The sequence below is a fragment of the Oncorhynchus gorbuscha genome, linkage group LG23 (assembly GCF_021184085.1).
Source record: "Oncorhynchus gorbuscha isolate QuinsamMale2020 ecotype Even-year linkage group LG23, OgorEven_v1.0, whole genome shotgun sequence".
Classification (NCBI taxonomy): domain Eukaryota; kingdom Metazoa; phylum Chordata; class Actinopteri; order Salmoniformes; family Salmonidae; genus Oncorhynchus; species Oncorhynchus gorbuscha.
In genome coordinates this window covers 31,081,349-31,109,345 of record NC_060195.1, presented here as the reverse complement: position 1 = coordinate 31,109,345, position 27,997 = coordinate 31,081,349, and the positions used below count along the sequence as shown (strand labels likewise).

The window sequence follows — 27,997 nt, the reverse complement described above, 5'->3', positions numbered from 1 at the left end:
GAAAGCAAGGTATTTTTTTATCTGGACAGCTCCCTGGTTCTGAAACCATCTCTTTGACAAAGGATTATCTGAAACCCGTCTCGTTTCTACTCCCAAACGGTTGACTATTTCCATATTATCACAATCCTCGCGTTTTCAATTTTGCGCTGCGCATGGTAAGCAATCATTTGAAACAATGGATGTACATCGGATCATTCAGCCCTCGAGGAGGTACGTCTCGGTCTTTCTTCTTTTCTCTGCAGTCCTGAACAGGGCATCTGCCGTTACCCATTATTCTATTCCCGAAGAAATGGAGGAAGGCTCTATTGTTGCTAATCTAGCCACTGATTTGGGACTGGACATGAAAACCTTAAGCAACCGCAAGATACGGTTAGATACCATAGCCAATAAGAAATATGTGGACGTTAATGAGGACACAGGAGAAATGTATATCGCTGAGAAGATAGACAGGGAACTGCTTTGCAACATTAAGACAGCTACTTGTTTTCTAAAAATGGAAGTTGTCCTTGAGAACCCACTGAGGATATTTAACATAGAGTTAGAAATAATGGATATCAATGATAATGCGCCACAATTTCGAAGAGATACAATACATTTAGATATATCCGAGTCGACACCGTTAGGTGAACGATTCTCTTTAAGCAATGCAGTTGACCCTGATATTGGTGCGAACTCGGTGAAAACCTATCATCTTAGCGAAAGCCACCATTTTGGTATTGAAATTCAGACTGGAAGAGACGGATCGAAGTTTGCTGATTTGATTCTGAAAAAGGCTTTAGATCGAGAGAAGCAGGCGTTTCAAAATCTAATACTCACGGCTGTAGACAGCGGGGTACCCACGCGCTCCGGTACAGCCAGCATCATTGTTCATGTGTTGGATACAAATGACAACGCCCCTTATTTTGAAAAGGAAAGCTTTCGTATTAACGTACCGGAGAACTCCCCAATCGGAAATCTTGTAGTGAAGTTAAACGCAACAGACTTAGACGAAGGGTCAAATGCAGAAGTAATATACTCATACAGTCTTTATACATCAGAAAAGACACAGGGCACGTTCAATTTAAATCCTGATAGCGGTGAGATAACTGTAAAGGAAATGATCAATTATGAAGACTTCAGGATCTATGATATGGAAGTCATAGCAACTGATAAGGGGACCAACTCGTTGTCAGGTCAGTGTAAAATAACTATTCTAGTGACGGATATGAATGACAATCATCCTGAAATATCAATCAAATCATATCAAAGTCCCATAAAGGAGGATATAGCGGTAGACACGGTGATAGCAGTTGTCAGTGTCAGCGATAAAGATTCAGGTGAAAATGGGATTGTCGATATCCATATTACGGATGAATTACCTTTTGCACTAAGAGAGTCTTCCGATAACTATTATGAGTTAGTAGTATCAGAACCTCTCGACCGTGAGAAGGTCCCAGAATATGACATAACGTTTACCGTAACAGACAGGGGTTCCCCTCCGCTATCTGACAATGAAACGATGACTTTAGAACTACTAGACGTTAACGACAACGTTCCACAGTTCCCCCAGTCGTTCTACACTATGCCCGTTATGGAGAATAACGCGCCTGGGGCCTTGCTAAGTTCCCTCACTGCGTTTGATCCAGACCTCCATGAAAACCAGTATCTAGTTTATTTCATCATAGAGAAGGAGATAGTGAACACCTCCATTTCCATGCTGTTTTCCATCAATCCGGAGAACGGTCATCTTTACGCACTGAAGACGTTTGACTATGAGATAGAGAAAGAGTTCCTTTTCCACATTGAGGCCAGAGACTCTGGTGTTCCTCCGCTCAGCAGTAATGTGACTGTCCACATCATTATTGTTGATCAGAACGACAACACCCCGGTCATAGTCTCTCCGTGGCGCGTACACGGCTCCGTGGTGGAGGAAAAGATTCCCAGATCCACCGATAAAGGATCCCTGGTCTCCAAGGTGATAGCCATAGACACGGACTCGGTCCAGAACTCTCGGATTACATACCAGTTTTTACAGGTTACTGACGCCACCTTATTCAGTCTGGACCAATACAATGGAGATATCCGGACCATGAGAATGTTCAGTTACAGAGATCCGCGTCATCAACGGCTGGTTGTCATCGCCAAGGACAACGGAGAACCTGCTCTGTCTGCTACAGTTACCATCAAGCTGTCAACAGTGGAGACTGCCGTTAAAGCCTACTCTGACATGACTGAAGTGCCTCTAGAATATGACATATTTTCAGACTTAAACCTCTATTTGGTGATCGGCTTGGGCTCGGTGTCCTTTCTGTTATTGATCACCATATTGGTCACCTGTGTGCTGAAGTGTCAGAAACCGATGCCCAGCAAAGCGGCTCCTCCCAGTAGGAACAGCGTGATCAGCGAGAGGAACTCGACCATCGCAGATTCCACCCTGGTCTCCAACGATGCTTACTGGTACAGTATGTTTCTAGCAGAGACCAGGAAAGGAAAGCTGGTAGTCAGACAGCCTGTGCCAAAGGCGGGCTCCAGATACATTGTGTCCAGTTTACCAAGGAGCACCGGCCTGACAGAGACCAGCGAATCAGCAGCCTCTACTCTGCAGGTAAGACTTGATCATTCATTTCAGATCTTCTCAAATGTTTCTATAGCCGACTAGCTGAATCAACCTTGTTTCCACATAAACCAACGTGGAAAAGACGTTGAATTGACCTCTGTGATCAGTGGTATTTGTCCGTGTGTGACTCTTTACGCATTCACCTTATGCGTAAATGCCTTTTTTCTTCGTCATTCAATGGAAGACACTTCTGGGGCCATCGTGTTAATATGCCTACCTTTCAAGTCTAATATAAATTCAAAAATATGTTCGGCAAAACAAATGAAATCCCACCAGCTTCCTTGGTCTTGTTTCAATCTTGATATCGATAAAAAATCTTACAGGCAATAGTGCTCCAGATGTTTGCTTATTTGCGTCGACATTCAGCTATATTGCGAAGACAGCCCAAAAACATTGACAGCAGTAGATATGTACAAGCTCGTAATATGCGCAAAGCGTCGCTGTTTACTAGCTAAACACATACGTTTGTGATGCAGTGGTCGCCATGACAGTTCGTCATTAGGAAGGCAGTGTAACCTACTCCTGGTGCTGAATCCATCAAAAAATATATTATTCTGCTCTGTTCGCTCTAAAACGCTTAAGGCCTTGCGATATTGTAATTTACCTATGTTTTCTGCTGGTTGACATTGTGTTTGAGATTACTTTCTTGTAAACAGAGTTTACAAAGACAACAATGGAGGCGCACAGACGCGGACAGCCATGGAGAAGGTATGTCTCGGTTTTTCTTATTTTCTCTGCTGCCCTGAACGTCGTGTCTGCCGTTACCCATTATACTATTCCCGAAGAAATGGAGGAAGGCTCCGTTGTTGCTAATTTAGCTGCTGATTTGGGACTAGATGTAAACACTTTGAGTAAACGGGAGATGCGGTTAGATGTTGTTGGAAATAAGAAGTATTTGCAGATTAACAAAGACACGGGGGAGCTGTACATTTTAGAGAAGATGGACAGAGAATTGTTTTGCCCCATCAAAACGGCATCTTGCTTCCTTAAATTGGATGTTACAATTGAAAACCCAATACGAATGTTTAATATCGAACTAGAAATCATGGATATCAACGACAATGCACCTCATTTTCGAAGGGATAACATGCATTTGGATATATCGGAGTCAACTGCAGTTGGAGAGCGCTTCTCTTTGAACAATGCCATAGACCCTGATGTCGGAGACAATTCTGTTAAAACCTACCACCTGAGCGAAAGTAGTCATTTTACTTTAGAAATTCAGACCGGGAGAGATGGGTCAAAGTTTGCTGATCTAATTTTGCAGACAGCTTTAGACCGCGAGCAGCAGGAGGTTCATCATCTAATACTCACTGCTGTAGATGGCGGAGTACAAGCGCGTTCGGGCACAGCCAACATCATTGTTCGAGTGCTGGATACAAACGACAACGCCCCTAAATTTGACAAAGAAAGCTACAATATAGAAATAATGGAAAACTCTCCAATCGGAAGTCTTGTGGTGAAACCGAATGCAACTGACTTAGATGAGGGAACCAATTCGGTAATAGTATATTCATATAGTTTGTATACATCAGAGAAAACACATGAAACGTTCAGTTTAAACCCTAATAACGGAGAAATAACGGTGAAAGAAATGATCAATTATGAAGACTTCAGGATCTATGATATGGAAGTCATAGCAACTGATAAGGGGACCAACTCTTTATCAGGTCAGTGTAAAATAACTATTCTAGTGACGGATATGAATGACAATCATCCTGAAATATCAATCAAATCATATCAAAGTCCCATAAAGGAGGATATAGCGGTAGACACGGTGATAGCAGTTGTCAGTGTCAGCGATAAAGATTCAGGTGAAAATGGGATTGTCGATATCCATATTACGGATGAATTACCTTTTGCACTAAGAGAGTCTTCCGATAACTATTATGAGTTAGTAGTATCAGAACCTCTCGACCGTGAGAAGGTCCCAGAATATGACATAACTTTTACCGTAACAGACAGGGGTTCCCCTCCGCTATCTGACAATGAAACGATGACTTTAGAACTACTAGACGTTAACGACAACGTTCCACAGTTCCCCCAGTCGTTCTACACTATGCCCGTTATGGAGAATAACGCGCCTGGGGCCTTGCTAAGTTCCCTCACCGCGTTTGATCCAGACCTCCATGAAAACCAGTATCTAGTTTATTTCATCATAGAGAAGGAGATAGTGAACACCTCCATTTCCATGCTGTTCTCCATCAATCCGGAGAACGGTCATCTTTACGCACTAAAGACGTTTGACTATGAGATAGAGAAAGAGTTCCTTTTCCACATTGAGGCCAGAGACTCTGGTGTTCCTCCGCTCAGCAGTAATGTGACTGTCCACATCATTATTGTTGATCAGAATGACAACACCCCTGTCATAGTCTCTCCGTGGCGCGTGCACGGCTCCGTGGTGGAGGAAAAGATTCCCAGATCCACCGATAAAGGATCCCTGGTCTCCAAGGTGATAGCCATAGACACGGACTCGGTCCAGAACTCTCGGATTACATACCAGTTTCTACAGGTTACTGACGCCACCTTATTCAGTCTGGACCAATACAATGGAGATATCCGGACCATGAGAATGTTCAGTTACAGAGATCCGCGTCATCAACGGCTGGTTGTCATCGCCAAGGACAACGGAGAACCTGCTCTGTCTGCTACAGTTACCATCAAGCTGTCAACAGTGGAGACTGCCGTTAAAGCCTACTCTGACATGACTGAAGTGCCTCTAGAATATGACATATTTTCAGACTTAAACCTGTATTTGGTGATCGGCTTGGGCTCGGTGTCCTTTCTGTTATTGATCACCATATTGGTCACCTGTGTGCTGAAGTGTCAGAAACCGATGCCCAGCAAAGCGGCTCCTCCTAGTAGGAACAGCGTGATCAGCGAGAGGAACTCGACCATCGCAGATTCCACTCTGGTCTCCAACGATGCCTACTGGTACAGTATGTTTCTAGCAGAGACCAGGAAAGGAAAGCTGGTAGTCAGACAGCCTGTGCCAAAGGCGGGCTCCAGATACATTGTGTCCAGTTTACCAAGGAGCACCGGCCTGACAGAGACCAGCGACTCAGCAGCCTCTACTCTGCAGGTAAGAAAACAATCTCCATCTGTTTTAACCAAATTACTTATAATCAATTGTTTTGACAATAATGTGCTGGATCTTTAGGGTGTAAAACCAGGGTACAAAGTGAAGGCATGGTGAGACATTGATGCATATAATATTGGGGTAGTTGTGAACAAAGTATGATCACCGAAGTTTATAAAAAAACTGAGTACAAACAGGCCTACTCTCTATTATATTCTACCTATTTTAGGCAATTAAAACTTGCCTGCAAGGTTTTAATTCGAATGTGTGAATGCTGGTAAAATGCGCAAAGTGTCGCTGCTCACCAATAAAAGGCACTCTTCAGTTAAGTAACAGTTGCCACGACAGTTCGTCACAGCGAAGAAAGCAAAGCATTTTTGTATGTGGACATCTACCTGGTGCTGAATCCATCGCTGTAAAACGATGATCTAAAATACACATCGGTACAATAGTCGACTCGTTTGGCTTCTCAAATCATCATCAGAAGGTCCCGATTTTTGTATTGCATTACCCACGGATAACAACAATCAAGCGATGGAGTCGCATTGCCTCGTTCAACGGTGGAGAAGGTACGTATCGGTCTTTCTTCTTCTCTCTGCACCATGAACACGGCGTCTGCCGTAACCCATTATTCTATTCCAGAAGAAATGGAGGAAGGCTCCGTTGTTGCCAATTTAGCTACTGATTTGGGATTGGATGTGAAAACATTGAATAGGCGCAAGATGCGATTGGATGTTGTCGCCAATCAAAAATATATGGAGGTTAACAAAGAAACTGGAGAGCTTTACATTTTACAGAAAATGGATAGAGAACATCTATGCAGCTCTAAAACCAATTGTTTTCTTAAACTGGACGCTACAATTGAAAACCCATTACGAATGTTTAATATTGAGCTAGAAATCATGGATATCAACGACAATTCACCTTATTTTCGAAGAGACGAAATGCATTTGGATATATCCGAGTCAACTGCAATAGGAGAACGATTCTCAATGAACAATGCCGTGGATCCTGACGTTGGCACTAATTCTGTGAAAACCTACCATCTAGAGAAAGTGATCATTTCAATATAGAAATTCAGGCCGGGCGAGACGGGTCAAAGTTTGCTGATTTGATTCTGAAAAAGGCTTTAGACCGAGAGGAGCAGGAGATTCATAATCTAATACTCACGGCTGTAGACGGCGGAGTCCCCGCGCGCACAGGCACAGCCAACATCATTGTTCGCGTTCTAGATACGAATGACAACGCCCCTCAATTTGATAAAGAAAGCTATACCATCAATATGATGGAAAACTTTCCAATTGGAAGCCTTGTGGTTACACTGAATGCAACTGACTTAGATGAAGGGAACCAATTCGGAAATATTATATTCATATAGCCTCTATACATCAGAGAAAACTCAAGAAACGTTCAGTTTAAACCCCAATAACGGAGAAATAACGGTGAAAGAAATGATAAATTATGAAGACTTCAGGATCTATGATATGGAAGTCATAGCAACTGATAAGGGGACCAACTCGTTGTCAGGTCAGTGTAAAATAACTATTCTAGTGACGGATATGAATGACAATCATCCTGAAATATCAATCAAATCATATCAAAGTCCCATACAGGAGGATATAGCGGTAGACACGGTGATAGCAGTTGTCAGTGTCAGCGATAAAGATTCAGGTGAAAATGGGATTGTCGATATCCATATTACGGATGAATTACCTTTTGCACTAAGAGAGTCTTCCGATAACTATTATGAGTTAGTAGTATCAGAACCTCTCGACCGTGAGAAGGTCCCAGAATATGACATAACTTTTACAGTAACAGACAGGGGTTCCCCTCCGCTATCTGACAATGAAACGATGACTTTAGAACTACTAGACGTTAACGACAACGTTCCACAGTTCCCCCAGTCGTTCTACACTATGCCCGTTATGGAGAATAACGCGCCTGGGGCCTTGCTAAGTTCCCTCACTGCGTTTGATCCAGACCTCCATGAAAACCAGTATCTAGTTTATTTCATCATAGAGAAGGAGATAGTGAACACCTCCATTTCCATGCTGTTTTCCATCAATCCGGAGAACGGCAATCTTTACGCACTAAATACGTTTGACTATGAGATAGAGAAAGAATTCATTTTCCACATTGAGGCCAGAGACTCTGGTGTTCCTCCGCTCAGCAGTAATGTGACTGTCCACATCATTATTGTTGATCAGAACGACAACACTCCGGTCATAGTCTCTCCGTGGCGCGTGCACGGCTCCGTGGTGGAGGAAAAGATTCCCAGATCCACCGATAAAGGATCCCTGGTCTCCAAGGTGATAGCCATAGACACGGACTCGGTCCAGAACTCTCGGATTACATACCAGTTTCTACAGGTTACTGACGCCACCTTATTCAGTCTGGACCAATACAATGGAGATATCCGGACCATGAGAATGTTCAGTTACAGAGATCCGCGTCATCAACGGCTGGTTGTCATCGCCAAGGACAACGGAGAACCTGCTCTGTCTGCTACAGTTACCATCAAGCTGTCAACAGTGGAGACTGCCGTTAAAGCCTACTCTGACATGACTGAAGTGCCTCTAGAATATGACATATTTTCAGACTTAAACCTCTATTTGGTGATCGGCTTGGGCTCGGTGTCCTTTCTGTTATTGATCACCATATTGGTCACCTGTGTGCTGAAGTGTCAGAAACCGATGCCCAGCAAAGCGGCTCCTCCTAGTAGGAACAGCGTGATCAGCGAGAGGAACTCGACCATCGCAGATTCCACTCTGGTCTCCAACGATGCTTACTGGTACAGTATGTTTCTAGCAGAGACCAGGAAAGGAAAGCTGGTAGTCAGACAGCCTGTGCCAAAGGCGGGCTCCAGATACATTGTGTCCAGTTTACCAAGGAGCACCGGCCTGACAGAGACCAGCGACTCAGCAGCCTCTACTCTGCAGGTAAGAAATATCTTCACCTCGAATTCAACATAATTTGCTATAACTTTGTCAGTGTGTGTTCCCCAGGTAGATTCTTACTCCATTTTATACAACCTTAAATGTTGGAAATTCTTTGCTCTGACATGCATTGCATGTTTTCCTTGTTGCTGAAGTAAACGTTTGAATTTATATACCTGACACCTCATTTTCTATCTATATGTGCACACTTTTAATTAACTGGTAATACAGTAATACTATGAGGTCTGTAGTACTTTAAAATGAAAGGTGCAAAGTTTTGTTAAACACGGAAAGCGTCGCTGTTCACCAGTGAAAAGCATTAGTTTGTGATGTAATAGTCTCCATGGCAGCTGCGTCACAGGGACGAGAGGGGAGCATTGTGATATGGACAGCTCTATGGTGCTGAAACTACCACGTTTGAACGGATCATTTGAAGCACAACCTGGCACTTATTAGAAACAGTCGTTGTGTTGTCTGATTCAATATTTTCACTGTGCAATTGTATGTTTTGGAATTGCTTCACACTGGGAGTAAAGCAAACTATTTATAACAATGGATTCGAGTATTAATGGACAGTCCTGGAGAAGGTACGTCTCGGCCTTTATTCTTCTCTCTGCAGCCATGAATACGGCGTCTGCTGTTACTCACTATTCTATTCCCGAGGAAATGGAGGAAGGATCCGTTGTTGCTAATTTAGCTGCTGATTTGGGACTAGATATGAAAACCTTGAGCAAACGCAAGATGCGGTTAGATGTCATCGCCGGTAAGAAATATCTTGACGTGAACAAAGAGACGGGGGAGCTGTATATTGTTGAAAATATGGACAGGGAACACCTCTGTAGTTCTAAAACAGCTACAACTTGTTTTCTAAAAATGGAGGTAATCATTGAAAATCCAGTTCGGATATTTAACATAGAATTGGAAATCGTTGATATAAATGACAACGCGCCACGTTTTCGTAGAGATATCATAAACCTAGATATTTCTGAATCGACCCCGGCCGGGGAGCGTTTTTCTCTAAGCAATGCAATTGACCCCGATGTGGGCACGAATTCTGTAAAAACCTACCACATCAGTGAAAGTGATCATTTTGATATTGAAATTCAGACCGGGAGGGATGGATCGAAGTTTGCCGATTTGATACTGAAAAAGGCTTTAAACCGAGAGGAGCACGCCGTTCATAACCTAATACTCACCGCTGTAGATGGTGGAGTCCCCGCGCGCTCTGGTACAGCCAACATAATTGTTCGTGTCCTGGACACAAATGATAATGCCCCTCAGTTTGACAAAGATTCATATAATATAAAAATAATGGAAAACTCTCCAATCGGAAGCCTTGTGGTTAAATTGAATGCAACAGACTTAGATGAGGGAACCAATTCGGTAATAGTATATTCATATAGTTTGTATACATCAGAGAAAACACATGAAACGTTCAGTTTAAACCCTGATAACGGAGAAATAACGGTGAAAGAAATGATCAATTATGAAGACTTCAGGATCTATGATATGGAAGTCATAGCAACTGATAATGGGACCAACTCTTTATCAGGTCAGTGTAAAATAACTATTCTAGTGACGGATATGAATGACAATCATCCTGAAATATCAATCAAATCATATCAAAGTCCCATAAAGGAGGATATAGCGGTAGACACGGTGATAGCAGTTGTCAGTGTCAGCGATAAAGATTCAGGTGAAAATGGGATTGTCGATATCCATATTGCGGATGAATTACCTTTTTCACTAAGAGAGAATTCCGATAACTATTATGAGTTAGTAGTATCAGAACCTCTCGACCGTGAGAAGATCCCAGAATATGACATAACTTTTACCGTAACAGACAGGGGTTCCCCTCCGCTATCTGACAATGAAACGATGACTTTAGAACTACTAGACGTTAACGACAACGTTCCACAGTTCCCCCAGTCGTTCTACACTATGCCCGTTATGGAGAATAACGCGCCTGGGGCCTTGCTAAGTTCCCTCACTGCGTTTGATCCAGACCTCCATGAAAACCAGTATCTAGTTTATTTCATCATAGAGAAGGAGATAGTGAACACCTCCATTTCCATGCTGTTTTCCATCAATCCGGAGAACGGTAATCTTTACGCACTAAAGACGTTTGACTATGAGATAGAGAAAGAATTCCTTTTCCACATTGAGGCCAGAGACTCTGGTGTTCCTCCGCTCAGCAGTAATGTGACTGTCCACATCATTATTGTTGATCAGAACGACAACACCCCGGTCATAGTCTCTCCGTGGCGCGTGCACGGCTCCGTGGTGGAGGAAAAGATTCCCAGATCCACCGATAAAGGATCCCTGGTCTCCAAGGTGATAGCCATAGACACGGACTCGGTCCAGAACTCTCGGATTACATACCAGTTTCTACAGGTTACTGACGCCACCTTATTCAGTCTGGACCAATACAATGGAGATATCCGGACCATGAGAATGTTCAGTTACAGAGATCCGCGTCATCAACGGCTGGTTGTCATCGCCAAGGACAACGGAGAACCTGCTCTGTCTGCTACAGTTACCATCAAGCTGTCAACAGTGGAGACTGCCGTTAAAGCCTACTCTGACATGACTGAAGTCCCTCTAGAATATGACATATTTTCAGACTTAAACCTGTATTTGGTGATCGGCTTGGGCTCGGTGTCCTTTCTGTTATTGATCACCATATTGGTCACCTGTGTGCTGAAGTGTCAGAAACCGATGCCCAGCAAAGCGGCTCCTCCTAGTAGGAACAGCGTGATCAGCGAGAGGAACTCGACCATCGCAGATTCCACTCTGGTCTCCAACGATGCCTACTGGTACAGTATGTTTCTAGCAGAGACCAGGAAAGGAAAGCTGGTAGTCAGACAGCCTGTGCCAAAGGCGGGCTCCAGATACATTGTGTCCAGTTTACCAAGGAGCACGGGCCTGACAGAGACCAGCGACTCAGCAGCCTCTACTCTGCAGGTAAGAAGGACCTCCACCTCTGAATGACCTCCACAGCAAAGCACAATGCAACAACGATATGACTGAGTCACTGCAATTTTAGAAAAAGGGTTCCAAAAGGGTTCTTCAGATATTCCCATAGGAGAACCCTTTTTGGATCCAGGTAGAACCCTTTTGGTTTTCATGTAGAACCCTCTTTGGAAAGGGTTCTACATGGTACCGAAAATGATTCTACCTGGAACCCAAATGGTTTTACCTGGAACCAAATCTAGTTCTTCAAAGGATTCTCCTATGGGGAATGCCAAATAACCCTTTTAGGTTCTCCAGTGCCACCTGAAAGTATTCAGACCCCTTGACTTTTTCCACATTTAGTTACGTAACAGCTTTGTTGTAAAATATATATTTTTAATTTCCTCATTAATCTACACACAATACGCCATAATTATCACGGCTCAGGCTAAGACCCAGATGGAGACACAGGAGGTGGAGAGTATGAGTCTCAGAGTTTATTAGTTCAAGGAGCAGGCAGTCGGTAGGTCGTAATCCAAATCAGAGTCAGGCAGGTACCGGACGGCAGGCAGGATCAGGGTCAGGACAGGCAGAAAGGTCAGAACTGGGAAGACTAGGAAAAACAAAAAGTAGAGCATAGGAACCACAGGAACATGCTGGTAAGACTTGACGGGACAAGAAGAACTGGCAACGGACAAACAGAAAACGCATGTATAAATACACATGAGGTAATGGGAGACCCCTGGTGGGGGTTGGAGCCAATAACAAGACAGGTGAAACAGATCAGGGTGTGACAGTCTCCCCCCCACCCCACCCAGGAGCACCAACTGATGTCCTACCCGGTGACACACCTGGTTGACCGCGTTGTCGACGCCGGAAGTCCGAGATGAGGGCTGGGTCTAGGATACTCCTGGTGGGGACCCAACATCTCTCCTCCGGGCCAGTCAACCAGGTACTGGAATCCCCTGCCCTGCGGTCGAACACTCAGGAGTCGCCAAACTGTGTATGCCATATGGCCATCAATGAGACGGGGGAGAGGGGTGGGCCTGGAAACAGGAGACAAAGGGCTGTGAGACAGGGGTTTCATTCTAGATACATGGAAAGTTGGATGTATACGGAGGGTGCGGGGCAACAGAAGGATCTTAGAGATGGGGAAAAGGTCAATAAAATGGGGGGAAAGTTTGCGGAACTCCACCCGGAGGCGCAGATCCCGAGTGGAAAGTTATACCCTTTTCCCAAGACGGTAGCGGGAAGCAGGGATCTGTTGGCGGTCCGCCTGTCATCGATACCTGGAGGTGGTCTTGAGAAGAGCGGCCTGGGCTCTCTTCCAGATACAGCAACGGACAAACATCTGGGCAGAAGGTATGTCTGTCTTCATTTTCTTGCTCTGGGAAGGGCGGGGCTGATATCCCAGGGAACTCTTAAAAGTCGAGAGACCAGTATCAGAACAGGGAAGGGTGCTGCAGGCACAATCCACCTACACGAATTGCTGGCTACAGGTGGGATTGGTGGAGACGAGGCAACAAAGAGTCGTCTCCAGGTCATGATTGTCTCGCTTCCGACTGGTCGTTAAAATGGGGATGGATGAAAACCAGAAGACAGGCTGGCCGACTACCCAATGAGGGTGCAGAACGCCTTCCAGAACCGGGATAAGAACTCCGTGATTGGAGACAATGTCGTCCGGAAATTCATGGATCCATAAGAAGTGCTGCACCATGAGCTGGGCCATCTCCTTAGCTGAGGGCAACTTAGCGTGGCTTTGGAAAACCTATCCACCACCGTAAGGATGGTAAGGATGGTGGTGTTGCCATCTGACGGAGGGAGAATTGTGATGAAGTCCAAGGATATATGGGACCAGTGGCGGTGAGGGATAGGGAGTGTTTGAAGGAGGCCAGCCGGAGTTTTCCCCTGGAGTCTTGTTCTGCGCACACACACAGTGGCAGTGAGGGACAGGGAGTGTTTGAAGGAGGCCAGCCGGAGTTTTCCCCTGGAGTCTTGTTCTGCGCACACACACAGTGGCGGTGAGGGACAGGGAGTGGTTGAAGGAGGCCAGCCGGAGTTTTCCCCTGGAGTCTTGTTCTGCGCACACACACAGTGGCGGTGAGGGACAGGGAGTGTTTGAAGGAGGCCAGACGGAGTTTTCCCCTGGAGTCTTGTTCTGCGCACACACACAGTGGCGGTGAGGGACAGGGAGTGGTTGAAGGAGGCCAGCTGGAGTTTTCCCCTGGAGTCTTGTTCTGCGCACACACACAGTGGCGGTGAGGGACAGGGAGTGGTTGAAGGAGGCCAGCCGGAGTTTTCCCCTGGAGTCTTGTTCTGCGCACACACACAGTGGCGGTGAGGGACAGGGAGTGGTTGAAGGAGGCCAGCCGGAGTTTTCCCCTGGAGTCTTGTTCTGCGCACACACAGTGCGGGCGGCAACTCATTTCCTTTTCCCTATCTCGCCTGCCTGGAGTTGAGGTGGTTCCTCTCAGCGGGGTTAAGACAATGGGAAAGGAAGGCGCCGGGATGCAGCTTCTGGTACTGGGCAGAACGCTGGGATAGGACAGCCCCCACTCTGACGTCCAAGGTGTCGACCCCCACCACGAACTGACGGGATGGATGAAGATGGACGCTGTAGTGAATCGCTGCTTGAGGTCTCAGAACGTCCGGTCAGCTGCTGCAGACCATATGAACAGAAGTTTCTGTCACATTTTTTTCTAAGAGTGTGTGCCCTAAAACAGAAGTTCCCAAACTCTGTTACTCGGGGCCCCAACATTGGGAAATATCCTGCATCCCCCCTCATGACACAAACTGTTCTCACCCCTCTTGTTGCCAAAAATAATTTAGCAGCTTTAAAGCTTATTTCCTGCAATTCTATACATTTTATCATTGGGTTACAACAATATCTATATTTTTGGGGCATACAATATATCTCAATATTTGTATTATTTATTTTACACAGTCTTTTTTGCTCATCTTTATCAAGGATGCTGTTAATTATGGACATGACTGTATTGGCAACGCATACGTCTCCAGTTCCACAACAAGTAAAGTAGCGTGAACCCAGTGAAGTTGTTGGGAAGTTACAGTAATGAGAGAGCAACACCAAATGCTCATTAGAACCACACTACTGTGTAAGAACAACAAGTAAATCCAAGATGGCATCGTGAATAGCACAAATATAATACTTTGGGCAAAAGTTCTGTTTATTTCTGAGAAGAAGCAATGATGATTTTATCAAATACTGTTCAGTAACAGCAACTTGGAAAATTACTGAAACTTAAAATGTGTAAGATCAAATTTGATCATGTTTTTGGCATCATATAACCTTTTCACACAAACTTGTCGCATACTGTTTACCCAGTTATACCATATACAAAGTGTCAGCTGTTGAGAGGGCAGGTGTTACATTTCCACCTTCCACCACATTACCAGTCTAAAAACAGGTCCCCCTCTGCCAGGTAATCAGGCCTAGTTCCTTTATCTATGAAATTCATTCATCTGTTATGAATGTATATTTTCTCCCTCTAGCACCTCAACAAACAGCTGCAGCACCTGCTGGGAAAAAGGCCTCTAATTTGGTTGAATGGCGTGTGGCTTACGTTTCACCGCACTGACTGTGCCTGCATACTGCATCCTTGTAGAGCTAACACACCGTGATGGAGATTACACAGCGCCAGCAGCAATGTAGTTTATATATGGTACAGCCTACAAGGCAATGAGACAGAAACCCCTTGAGCTTTCAAAACAAACAAGGTTACGGTTTCACATTAGACTTCCTGTCCTTTATGAGTCTAGATGGACCAAATGGATTCCTCTCATTATTGACATCACACGATCTATTCTAATTCGGTATTTGTTTATAGACTTTCATTTCATCAAATATCTCCACCCCCTGATTTAAAATGCATCAGAATAACCCCCTCCCCCCCCTCTCTCTCTCAGTGAGCCCAGTCAAGCTGAACGCCTCAATGAGGCCACTCCCTCCTCCATGCTGCAGAGGTTGTCTCTCCTCCTCTTACGTCACTCAGTAGGGAAGAGAGAACAGGAGGAGGTCTGCAGCAAGAGAGGGGTCAGGGTTGTAGTGAACTTGTTTTGCTGTGCACCACTCTCTCTATACCTAATAATGTGCACTGTCATTTCTCAAAATCCAGCCTTAGCCTATCCATAGTCTATCTACATGTTCTGCAATATCTGTTCTCATGTTATTATACATTTATGCACTCGTTCCAATGTATGACAAATGTTTTACTTGATCAAGGCTGGTTCTTGTAAAAAGGTAAGTATTTGCAGAATACGTTTCTGTGTGTGCGCTTGTGTGTGAGGGAGACTGTGTGTGTGTGTGAATGGATTGCTGAAACGGTTGTTTTCCTAACCAACTCATGTTACCCTTTTCAGGTTGCCATGACATTTTTCCTTCTACCCTGTTTTGTCTGTTTTGAGCTGTAGGCTATATATTTTTGAAATATTGACTTTCCCCAAGATTTATCAGATAACCGCTTCAGTAGAAATGGAGTGATTAATATGACAAAATGAGAGTATAGCCATAGGCCATAACCATGCATACAGAAAGATTCCTTGTGTTCTGCAATGTCTTGACCATTGAAATGCTTCTTTCTTTTCTCCCTGTTCTTAAGTACCCTAAATGAGGGAAGTCCACTGTGCAGCTGGAGGTATGGAGGAGTCTCACTCAACCGCCCCGGGAACCTTTTTTAAATGACCTTACAGAAATGATGTGTTTTCTTTTTCGTGGCTGGTTTTGTTTCAGTGGAGTTCTTCTCGTTCTGTGTCTTTCCCCTCTCGTTAAGAGGAGCGGTGGTTATGATCACAAATGTCACTCTGGTGATTCCCCTGCCCCGTTCCTAATGGCTTCATCCATGAAAAGCACCAGATTGGGTCTGTCCTGCATCAACCTTTTGCCCCTTTTTAACAGAACCTCATCCCCAAACTAGCCAATGCTGCCCATGTTAGACTCTTATCCTCAAGGCTCCTCCTATTGGGCCTGTCTCAGCTCTGACTACATAATAATATCCTCCTCCTATTGGGCCTGTCTCAGCTCTAACTACATTATAATATCCTCCTCCTATTGGGCCTGTCTCAGCTCTAACTACATTATAATATCCTCCTCCTATTGGGCCTGTCTCAGCTCTAACTACATTATAATATCCTCCTCCTATTGGGCCTGTCTCAGCTCTGACTACATAATGATATTCTCCTCCTATTGGGCCTGTCTCAGCTCTGACTACATAATGATATTCTCCTCCTATTGGGCCTGTCTCAGCTCTGAATACATAATGATATTCTCCTCCTATTGGGCCTGTCTCAGCTCTGAATACTATTGGGCCTGTCTCAGCTATTGGGCCTGTCTCAGCTCTGACTAATGATATTCTCCTCCTATTGGGCCTGTCTCAGCTCTGACTACATAATGATATTCTCCTCCTATTGGGCCTGTCTCAGCTCTGAATACATTATAATATCCTCCTCCTATTGGGCCTGTCTCAGCTCTGACTACATAATGATATTCTCCTCCTATTGGGCCTGTCTCAGCTCTGACAACATAATAATATTCTCCTCCTATTGGGCCTGTCTCAGCTCTGACTACATAATGATATTCTCCTCCTATTGGGCCTGTCTCAGCTCTAACTACATTATAATATCCTCCTCCTATTGGGCCTGTCTCAGCTCTGACTACATAATGATATTCTCCTCCTATTGGGCCTGTCTCAGCTCTGACTACATAATGATATTCTCCTCCTATTGGGCCTGTCTCAGCTCTGACAACATAATAATATTCTCCTCCTATTGGGCCTGTCTCAGGTCTGACTACATTATAATATCCTCCTCCTATTGGGCCTGTCTCAGCTCTGACAACATAATAATATTCTCCTCCTATTGGGCCTGTCTCAGCTCTGACTACATTATAATATCCTCCTCCTATTGGGCCTGTCTCAGCTCTGACTACATAATGATATTCTCCTCCTATTGGGCCTGTCTCAGCTCTAACTACATTATAATATCCTCCTCCTATTGGGCCTGTCTCAGCTCTGAATACATAATGATATTCTCCTCCTATTGGGCCTGTCTCAGCTCTGACTACATAATGATATTCTCCTCCTATTGGGCCTGTCTCAGCTCTGACTACATAATGATATTCTCCTCCTATTGGGCCTGTCTCAGCTCTGACTACATTATAATATCCTCCTCCTATTGGGCCTGTCTCAGCTCTGACAACATAATAATATTCTCCTCCTATTGGGCCTGTCTCAGCTCTGACAACATAATAATATTCTCCTCCTATTGGGCCTGTCTCAGCTCTGACAACATAATAATATTCTCCTCCTATTGGGCCTGTCTCAGCTCTGACTACATAATGATATTCTCCTCCTATTGGGCCTGTCTCAGCTCTGACAACATAATAATATTCTCCTCCTATTGGGCCTGTCTCAGCTCTGACTACATTATAATATCCTCCTCCTATTGGGCCTGTCTCAGCTCTGACTACATAATGATATTCTCCTCCTATTGGGCCTGTCTCAGCTCTGAATACATAATGATATTCTCCTCCTATTGGGCCTGTCTCAGCTCTGACTACATAATGATATTCTCCTCCTATTGGGCCTGTCTCAGCTCTGACTACATAATGATATTCTCCTCCTATTGGGCCTGTCTCAGCTCTGACTACATAATGATATTCTCCTCCTATTGGGCCTGTCTCAGCTCTGACTACATAATGATATTCTCCTCCTATTGGGCCTGTCTCAGCTCTGACTACATAATGATATTCTCCTCCTATTGGGCCTGTCTCAGCTCTGACTACATAATGATATTCTCCTCCTATTGGGCCTGTCTAGCTCTGACTACATAATGATATTCTCCTCCTATTGGGTCTCAGCTCTGTCTGGGCCTGTCTCAGCTCTGACTACATAATGATATTCTCTCCATTGGGCCTGTCTCAGCTCTGACTACATAATGATATTCTCCTCCTATTGGGCCTGTCTCAGCTCTGAATACATAATGATATTCTCCTCCTATTGGGCCTGTCTCAGCTCTGACTACATAATGATATTCTCCTCCTATTGGGCCTGTCTCAGCTCTGACTACATAATGATATTCTCCTCCTATTGGGCCTGTCTCAGCTCTGACTACATAATGATATTCTCCTCCTATTGGGCCTGTCTCAGCTCTGACTACATAATGATTGGGCCTGTCTCAGCTCTGACTACATAATGATATTCTCCTCCTATTGGGCCTGTCTCAGCTCTGACTACATAATGATATCCTCCTCCTATTGGGCCTGTCTCAGCTCTAACTACATTATAATATCCTCCTCCTATTGGGCCTGTCTCAGCTCTGACAACATTATAATATCCTCCTCCTATTGGGCCTGTCTCAGCTCTGACAACATAATAATATTCTCCTCCTATTGGGCCTGTCTCAGCTCTGACTACATTATAATATCCTCCTCCTATTGGGCCTGTCTCAGCTCTGACTACATAATGATATTCTCCTCCTATTGGGCCTGTCTCAGCTCTAACTACATTATAATATCCTCCTCCTATTGGGCCTGTCTCAGCTCTGAATACATAATGATATTCTCCTCCTATTGGGCCTGTCTCAGCTCTGACTACATAATGATATTCTCCTCCTATTGGGCCTGTTGTCATGCAGGTGATAGAGGACCCAAAAGCGACTTAACAGAAACAGAGTTTATTCAAGTCCAAACAGGGAATAACAGAAATCCTCTAGTCTGTAGAGGGGAATGACAAGAGAAGCGGCCACAGACTGCAGGTCGCTTCGGGTAGGCGCAGGCCGTAGTAGACAGAGACACCTGCTCACACGCAGCATCTGATGAAGGCAAAAAACACGACAGGACAGGGCGAAACACAATCACAGCATGGTGAATGCAAAACAAGGAACCGACGGGACAGGAACGGAACACAAAGGAATAAATAGGGACTCTAATCAGGGGAAAGGATCGGGAACAGGTGTGGGAAGACTAAATGATGATTAGGGGAATAGGAACAGCTGGGAGCAGGAACGATAGAGAGAGGAGAGAGAGGGAGGGGGAGAGAGAGGGATAGAAAAAGGGAACGAACCTAATAAGACCAGCAGGGGGAAACGAACAGAAGGAAAAGCAAAATGACAAGATGATATAAGACAAAACATGACAGTACCCCCCACTCACCGAGCGCCTCCTGGCGCTCTCGAGGAGGAACACTGGCGGCAACGGAGGAAATCATAGATCAAACGGTCCAGCACGTCCCGAGAAAGAACCCAACTCCTCTCCTCAGGACCGTAACGAAAAACGATAAAAAGGGAAACTAGGGTACTACTCTAAAAAAAAAATGAGAACTAGGGACAGACTGAGACACAGCAAGGGCAGGAACAAGAACAGGAGAGATGCGATGGCAGGGAACAGACTGAGACCCAGCAAGACCAGGAGCAGAAGCAGAAAAAAAAATTACCAGACTTCTTCTGCGCGCAGTCTGAACACGCAGCCACGAAACGGCGCATGTCACGCTCCTGAGTCGGCCACCAAAAGCGCTGGCGAATAGACGCAAGAGTGCCTCGAACACCGGGATGACCAGCTAACTTGGCAGAGTGAGCCCACTGAAGAACAGCCAGACGAGTGGAAACAGGAACGAAAAGGAGGTTACTAGGACAAGCGCGCGGCGACGCAGTGTGCGTGAGTGCTTGCTTAACCTGTCTTTCAATTCCCCAGACTGTCAACCCGACAACACGCCCATAAGGAAGAATCCCCTCGAGATCAGTAGAAGCCACAGAAGAACTAAACAGACGGGATAAGGCATCAGGCTTGGTGTTCTTGCTACCCGGACGGTAAGAAATCACAAACTCGAAACGAGCGAAAAACAACGCCCAACGAGCTTGACGGGCATTAAGTCGTTTGGCAGAACGGATGTACTCAAGGTTCTTATGGTCTGTCCAAACGACAAAAGGAACGGTCGCCCCCTCCAACCACTGTCGCCATTCGCCTAGGGCTAAGCGGATGGCGAGCAGTTCACGGTTACCCACATCATAGTTGCGCTCAGATGGCGACAGGCGATGAGAAGAATAAGCGCAAGGATGAACCTTATCGTCAGACTGGAAGCGCTGGGATAGAATGGCTCCCACGCCTACCTCTGAAGCGTCAACCTCGACAATGAATTGTCTAGTGACGTCAGGAGTAACGAGGATAGGAGCGGACGTAAAACGTTCTTTTAGAAGATCAAAAGCTCCCTGGGCGGAACCGGACCACTTAAAACACGTCTTGACAGAAGTAAGAGCTGTGAGAGGGGCAGCAACTTGACCGAAATTACGAATGAAACGCCGATAGAAATTAGCGAAACCTAAAAAGCGCTGCAACTCGACACGTGACCTTGGAACGGGCCAATCACTGACAGCTTGGACCTTAGCGGAATCCATCTGAATGCCTTCAGCGGAAATAACGGAACCGAGAAAAGTAACGGAGGAGACATGAAAAGAGCACTTCTCAGCCTTTACGTAGAGACAATTCTCTAAAAGGCGCTGTAGAACACGTCGAACGTGCTGAACATGAATCTCGAGTGACGGAGAAAAAATCAGGATATCGTCAAGATAGACAAAAACAAAAATGTTCAGCATGTCTCTCAGAACATCATTAACTAATGCCTGAAAAACAGCTGGCGCATTGGCGAGACCGAACGGCAGAACCCGGTACTCAAAATGCCCTAACGGAGTGTTAAACGCCGTTTTCCACTCGTCCCCCTCTCTGATGCGCACGAGATGGTAAGCGTTACGAAGGTCCAACTTAGTAAAGCACCTGGCTCCCTGCAGAATCTCGAAGGCTGATGACATAAGGGGAAGCGGATAACGATTCTTAACCGTTATGTCATTCAGCCCTCGATAATCCACGCAGGGCGCAGAGTACCGTCCTTCTTCTTAACAAAAAAGAACCCCGCCCCGGCCGGAGAAGAAGAAGGCACTATGGTACCGGCGTCAAGAGACACAGACAAATAATCCTCGAGAGCCTTACGTTCGGGAGCCGACAGAGAGTATAGTCTACCTCGAGGAGGAGTGGTCCCGGAAGGAGATCAATACTACAATCATACGACCGGTGAGGAGGAAGGGAGTTGGCTCGGGACCGACTGAAGACCGTGCGCAGATCATGATATTCCTCCGGCACTCCTGTCAAATCGCCAGGTTCCTCCTGGGAAGTAGGGACAGAAGAAACGGGAGGGATGGCAGACATTAAACACTTCACATGACAAGAAACGTTCCAGGATAGGATAGAATTACTAGACCAATTAATAGAAGGATTATGACATACTAGCCAGGGATGACCCAAAACAACAGGTGTAAACGGTGAACGGAAAATCAAAAAAGAAATAGTCTCACTGTGGTTACCAGATACTGTGAGGGTTAAAGGTAGTGTCTCAAATCTGATACTGGGAAGATGACTACCATCTAAGGCAAACATGGGCGTAGGCTTGTCTAACGGTCTGAAAGGAATGTTATGTTTCCGAACCCATGCTTCGTCCATGAAACAACCCTCAGCCCCAGAGTCAATCAAGGCACTGCATGTAGCACCCGAACCGGTCCAGCGTAGATGGACCGACATAGTAGTACAAGATCTAGATGAAGAGACCAGAGTAGTAGCGCTCACCAGTAGCCCTCCGCTTACTGATGGGCTCTGGCCTCTTACTGGACATGAATTAACAAAATGTCCAGCAACTCCGCAATAGAGGCACAGGCGGTTGGTGATCCTCCGTTCCCTCTCCTTAGACGAGATGCGAATCCCTCCCAGCTGCATGGGCTCAGTCTCAAAGCCAGAGGAGGGAGATGGTTGCGATGCGGAGCAGGGAAACACCGTTGATGCGAGCTCTCTTCCACGAGCCCGGTGACGAAGATCTACCCGTCGTTCTATGCGGATGGCGAGAGCAATCAAAGAGTCCACATCTGAAGGAACCTCCCGGGAGAGAATCTCATCCTTAACCACTGCGTGGAGTCCTCCAGAAAACGAGCGAGCAGCGCCGGCTCGTTCCACTCACTAGAGGCAGCAAGAGTGCGAAACTCAATAGAATAATCCGTTATGGACCGTTCACCTTGGCATAAGGAAGCCAGGGCCCTAGAAGCCTCCCTACCAAAAACTGAACGGTCAAAAACCCGAATCATCTCCTCTTTAAAGTTCTGGAACTTGTTAGAGCAATCAGCCCTTGCCTCCCAGATAGCTGTGCCCCATTCTCGAGCCCGGCCAGTAAGGAGTGAAATGACGTAAGCAACCCGAGCTCTCTCTCTAGAGTATGTGTTGGGTTGGAGAGAGAACACAATCTCACACTGCGTGAGAAAGGAGCGGCACTCAGTGGGCTGCCCGGAGTAGCAAGGTGGGTTATTAACCCTAGGTTCTGGAGGCTCGGCAGGCCAGGAAGTAACAGGTGGCACGAGACGTAGACTCTGGAACTGTCCAGAGAGGTCGGAAACCTGAGCGGCCAGGTTCTCCACGGCATGGCGAGCAGCAGACAATTCCTGCTCGTGTCTGCCGAGCATGGCTCCTTGGATCTCGACGGCAGTGTAACGAGCGTCTGAAGTCGCTGGGTCCATTACTTGGTCGGTTCCTTCTGTCATGCAGGTGATAGAGGACCCAAAAGCGACTTAACAGAAACAGAGTTTATTCAAGTCCAAACAGGGAATAACAGAAATCCTCTAGTCTGTAGAGGGGAATGACAAGAGAAGCGGCCACAGACTGCAGGTCGCCGGGTAGGCGCAGGCCGTAGTAGACAGAGACACCTGCTCACACGCAGCATCTGATGAAGGCAAAAAACACGACAGGACAGGGCGAAACACAATCACAGCATGGTGAATGCAAAACAAGGAACCGACGGGACAGGAACGGAACACAAAGGAATAAATAGGGACTCTAATCAGGGGAAAGGATCGGGAACAGGTGTGGGAAGACTAAATGATGATTAGGGGAATAGGAACAGCTGGGAGCAGGAACGATAGAGAGAGGAGAGAGAGGGAAGGGGAGAGAGAGGGATAGAAAAAGGGAACGAACCTAATAAGACCAGCAGGGGGAAACGAACAGAAGGAAAAGCAAAATGACAAGATGATATAAGACAAAACATGACACCTGTCTCAGCTCTGACTACATAATGATATTCTCCTCCTATTGGGCCTGTCTCAGCTCTGACTACATTATAATATCCTCCTCCTATTGGGCCTGTCTCAGCTCTGACAACATAATAATATTCTCCTCCTATTGGGCCTGTCTCAGCTCTGACAACATAATAATATTCTCCTCCTATTGGGCCTGTCTCAGCTCTGACAACATAATAATATTCTCCTCCTATTGGGCCTGTCTCAGCTCTGACTACATAATGATATTCTCCTCCTATTGGGCCTGTCTCAGCTCTGACAACATAATAATATTCTCCTCCTATTGGGCCTGTCTCAGCTCTGACTACATTATAATATCCTCCTCCTATTGGGCCTGTCTCAGCTCTGACTACATAATGATATTCTCCTCCTATTGGGCCTGTCTCAGCTCTAACTACATTATAATATCCTCCTCCTATTGGGCCTGTCTCAGCTCTGAATACATAATGATATTCTCCTCCTATTGGGCCTGTCTCAGCTCTGACTACATAATGATATTCTCCTCCTATTGGGCCTGTCTCAGCTCTGACTACATAATGATATTCTCCTCCTATTGGGCCTGTCTCAGCTCTGACTACATAATGATATTCTCCTCCTATTGGGCCTGTCTCAGCTCTGACTACATAATGATATTCTCCTCCTATTGGGCCTGTCTCAGCTCTGACTACATAATGATATTCTCCTCCTATTGGGCCTGTCTCAGCTCTGAATACATAATGATATTCTCCTCCTATTGGGCCTGTCTCAGCTCTGACTACATAATGATATTCTCCTCCTATTGGGCCTGTCTCAGCTCTGACTACATAATGATATTCTCCTCCTATTGGGCCTGTCTCAGCTCTGACTACATAATGATATTCTCCTCCTATTGGGCCTGTCTCAGCTCTGAATACATAATGATATTCTCCTCCTATTGGGCCTGTCTCAGCTCTGACTACATAATGATATTCTCCTCCTATTGGGCCTGTCTCAGCTCTGACTACATAATGATATTCTCCTCCTATTGGGCCTGTCTCAGCTCTGACTACATTATAATATCCTCCTCCTATTGGGCCTGTCTCAGCTCTGACTACATTATAATATCCTCCTCCTATTGGGCCTGTCTCAGCTCTGACTACATAATGATATTCTCCTCCTATTGGGCCTGTCTCAGCTCTGACTACATAATGATATTCTCCTCCTATTGGGCCTGTCTCAGCTCTGACTACATAATGATATTCTCCTCCTATTGGGCCTGTCTCAGCTCTGACTACATTATAATATCCTCCTCCTATTGGGCCTGTCTCAGCTCTGACTACATTATAATATCCTCCTCCTATTGGGCCTGTCTCAGCTCTGACTACATAATGATATTCTCCTCCTATTGGGCCTGTCTCAGCTCTGACTACATAATGATATTCTCCTCCTATTGGGCCTGTCTCAGCTCTGACTACATAATGATATTCTCCTCCTATTGGGCCTGTCTCAGCTCTGAATACATAATGATATTCTCCTCCTATTGGGCCTGTCTCAGCTCTAACTACATTATAATATTCTCCTCCTATTGGGCCTGTCTCAGCTCTGACTACATTATAATATCCTCCTCCTATTGGGCCTGTCTCAGCTCTAACTACATTATAATATCCTCCTCCTATTGGGCCTGTCTCAGCTCTGACTACATTATAATATCCTCCTCCTATTGGGCCTGTCTCAGCTCTAACTACATTATAATATCCTCCTCCTATTGGGCCTGTCTCAGCTCTGACTACATTATAATATCCTCCTCCTATTGGGCCTGTCTCAGCTCTAACCACATTATAATATCCTCCTCCTATTGGGCCTGTCTCAGCTCTGACTACATTATAATATCCTCCTCCTATTGGGCCTGTCTCAGCTCTAACTACATTATAATATCCTCCTCCTATTGGGCCTGTCTCAGCTCTAACTACATTATAATATCCTCCTCCTATTGGGCCTGTCTCAGCTCTGACTACATTATAATATCCTCCTCCTATTGGGCCTGTCTCAGCTCTAACTACATTATAATATCCTCCTCCTATTGGGCCTGTCTCAGCTCTGACTACATTATAATATCCTCCTCCTATTGGGCCTGTCTCAGCTCTGACTACATAATAATATCCTCCTCCTATTGGGCCTGTCTCAGTTCTGACTACATAATAATATCCTTATCCTATTGGGCCTGTCTCAGCTCTGACTACATAATGATATTCTCCTCCTATTGGGCCTGTCTCAGCTCTGACTACATAATGATATTCTCCTCCTATTGGGCCTGTCTCAGCTCTGACTACATAATGATATTCTCCTCCTATTGGGCCTGTCTCAGCTCTGACTACATAATGATATTCTCCTCCTATTGGGCCTGTCTCAGCTCTGACTACATAATGATATTCTCCTCCTATTGGGCCTGTCTCAGCTCTGACTACATAATGATATTCTCCTCCTATTGGGCCTGTCTCAGCTCTGACTACATAATGATATTCTCCTCCTATTGGGCCTGTCTCAGCTCTGACTACATAATGATATTCTCCTCCTATTGGGCCTGTCTCAGCTCTGACTACATAATGATATTCTCCTCCTATTGGGCCTGTCTCAGCTCTGACTACATAATGATATTCTCCTCCTATTGGGCCTGTCTCAGCTCTAAATATATTATAATATCCTTATCCTATTGAGCCTGTCTCAGCTCTGACTACATAATGATATCCTGTAGCAATGTTATTATTATAATGCTGATATCTAGGTTCTGCTGCCCTAGTTTCCTAACTCTAAAGTACATTTGGTTTTTCTTCTCTGGCGGGACAGTGACCTTTGGACGGTTTCCTATCAGGGAAACAAACTAATGGCATTGATTGACCTCAGAGGACATCAGACAGAGACGTTGTGATAATCATAATGCTGCTGATAATAATAATAATCTGTGATCTATTTGGCAGAAACTCTGGCTTTAGTTGTAATCCAGATTAAAGAGGGGGATGGATGACGGTATGCCCTCTCTCCTGCAATTTCTTTTTTGTTTAGGGCACACACCTGTGTGTAACTCCTGATTGCAACCAGTTACTGAGCACTCAACCCTGCATCTGGCCCCCGGGGGCCGCAGAATGACAGACAAAAAAAACTGAAATCTGACAATTGTCCGGCCCTCTCTTGCACACCACAACTGATCCCTGACTGATGCATCTCACAGCATCCTACTCCGGCCCTCCCAGGCCCTCCCTGCAACCACCACAGACACATTACAACCCAGGCTGACATACATGTTAGCATGTAGCAGAACGTCCCCCAAATCCCTAGGTTTTCCAGTAATCCTGGTTGGAAGATGATGGATTTCCTGCTTTTCCCTCCTGATTCAGGTAATCTTCCAACCTGGGATTCTGGAAAGACAGGGGATTTTGGGAAAGTTCCTGGATTTCTGCAACCCTAAACAGAACTATACTGTCCTCTGCATGTAATATTAATATGTGTTCATGTCCTTCACTCCCATCACTAATGCAGATCAGGGACATGTTCTACTGTATCTTAGACTGTTTGTTTGGTGGATTGGACTGTACTGTTTGTGGTGTGAATGATTGACTGTTTGATTGTTTGACTGACTTTTGATGAGTTCACAATAACACAATGATCCTTGTGAATTCGTCTTCACTGCGATGTGATGCCTGACCTAATTCTTTGTGCAGAGGGACAGAAAATGAAATGTATCACCCAGTTACTTAGCAACCACTCTCTCCCTCACGTAATCTTGAAGCATGGTGTACATCGATAGCCCCACCACCACGAGAATCCTCCACTCTGTCATTCTGCCTGATGACTTGTCAGACTGACAGACCTCGGCTGCATGAGACGTGTCATAGTCTGGCCAATCACAAGGCTGTGATTGTCCCAGATCCCTTCCACCTTTGTCTAATCCTCTTCTCTCATTCTCAGGGGTCCACCACCACTGGCAGCGGCAGCAGTTCCTCATAAGGCCCCATCCCCATTGGTCCACCAGATTTACATCAGAAGGAACCCCGCGTCCACTGATGAAAGGAACCCCCGTCCTTACCCTACTCAGCCCCCTCCCCTAAGCGACCAGGCCCCTAGTGACACTTCACCTACACCCCCTTTGCCAAACAATGACTGTCATCCCAAGGACCTAAAGGACACTCTGATGGCCCCCTGCCCCCCTATCCCCCAGCCATGTTCTCTCTATAAGCACACACTAGCCCCAATCAACTTCAACGTCCATTCAACACACATGGTTCTGCATGGCTATGGCCCATCACTGAGGGCCCCACACGTTTCAACTAACCACAGTGAAGAGAACATACACTAGAGAGACAGAAT

General features: G+C 45.6%; 1 protein-coding gene across 5 annotated transcripts; it reads left to right on the top strand.

The window, feature by feature from the left end:
• Window positions 1–3: 3 nt before the first annotated feature.
• On the top strand, window positions 4–27,997 carry LOC124011256 (protocadherin alpha-C2-like). 5 transcript variants are annotated; one of them, XM_046324448.1, is made up of 3 exons: window positions 4–2,584; window positions 16,183–16,218; window positions 27,599–27,997. In XM_046324448.1, exons 1-2 carry the CDS (start codon window positions 176–178, stop codon window positions 16,192–16,194), a joined length of 2,421 nt encoding a protein of 806 aa, XP_046180404.1. In that variant the 5' UTR covers window positions 4–175; the 3' UTR covers window positions 16,195–16,218; window positions 27,599–27,997. The 5 variants fall into 5 exon arrangements, 4 of the variants coding, with proteins under 4 accessions (XP_046180404.1, XP_046180402.1, XP_046180403.1 ...); XM_046324447.1 differs by lacking the exon at window positions 4–2,584 and adding an exon at window positions 8,682–11,575; XM_046324446.1 differs by lacking the exon at window positions 16,183–16,218.

What these genes read in the sequence shown, in the direction of transcription:
- LOC124011256 (XM_046324445.1), top strand. Translation starts at nt 9,164, where the DNA reads ATGGATTCGAGTATTAATGGACAGTCCTGGAGAAGGTACGTCTCGGCC. An exon ending in CAGCAGCCTCTACTCTGCAG is followed by an intron (nt 11,576 to 27,598) that starts GTAAGAAGGACC and finishes TCTCATTCTCAG; the next exon opens with GGGTCCACCACCACTGGCAG.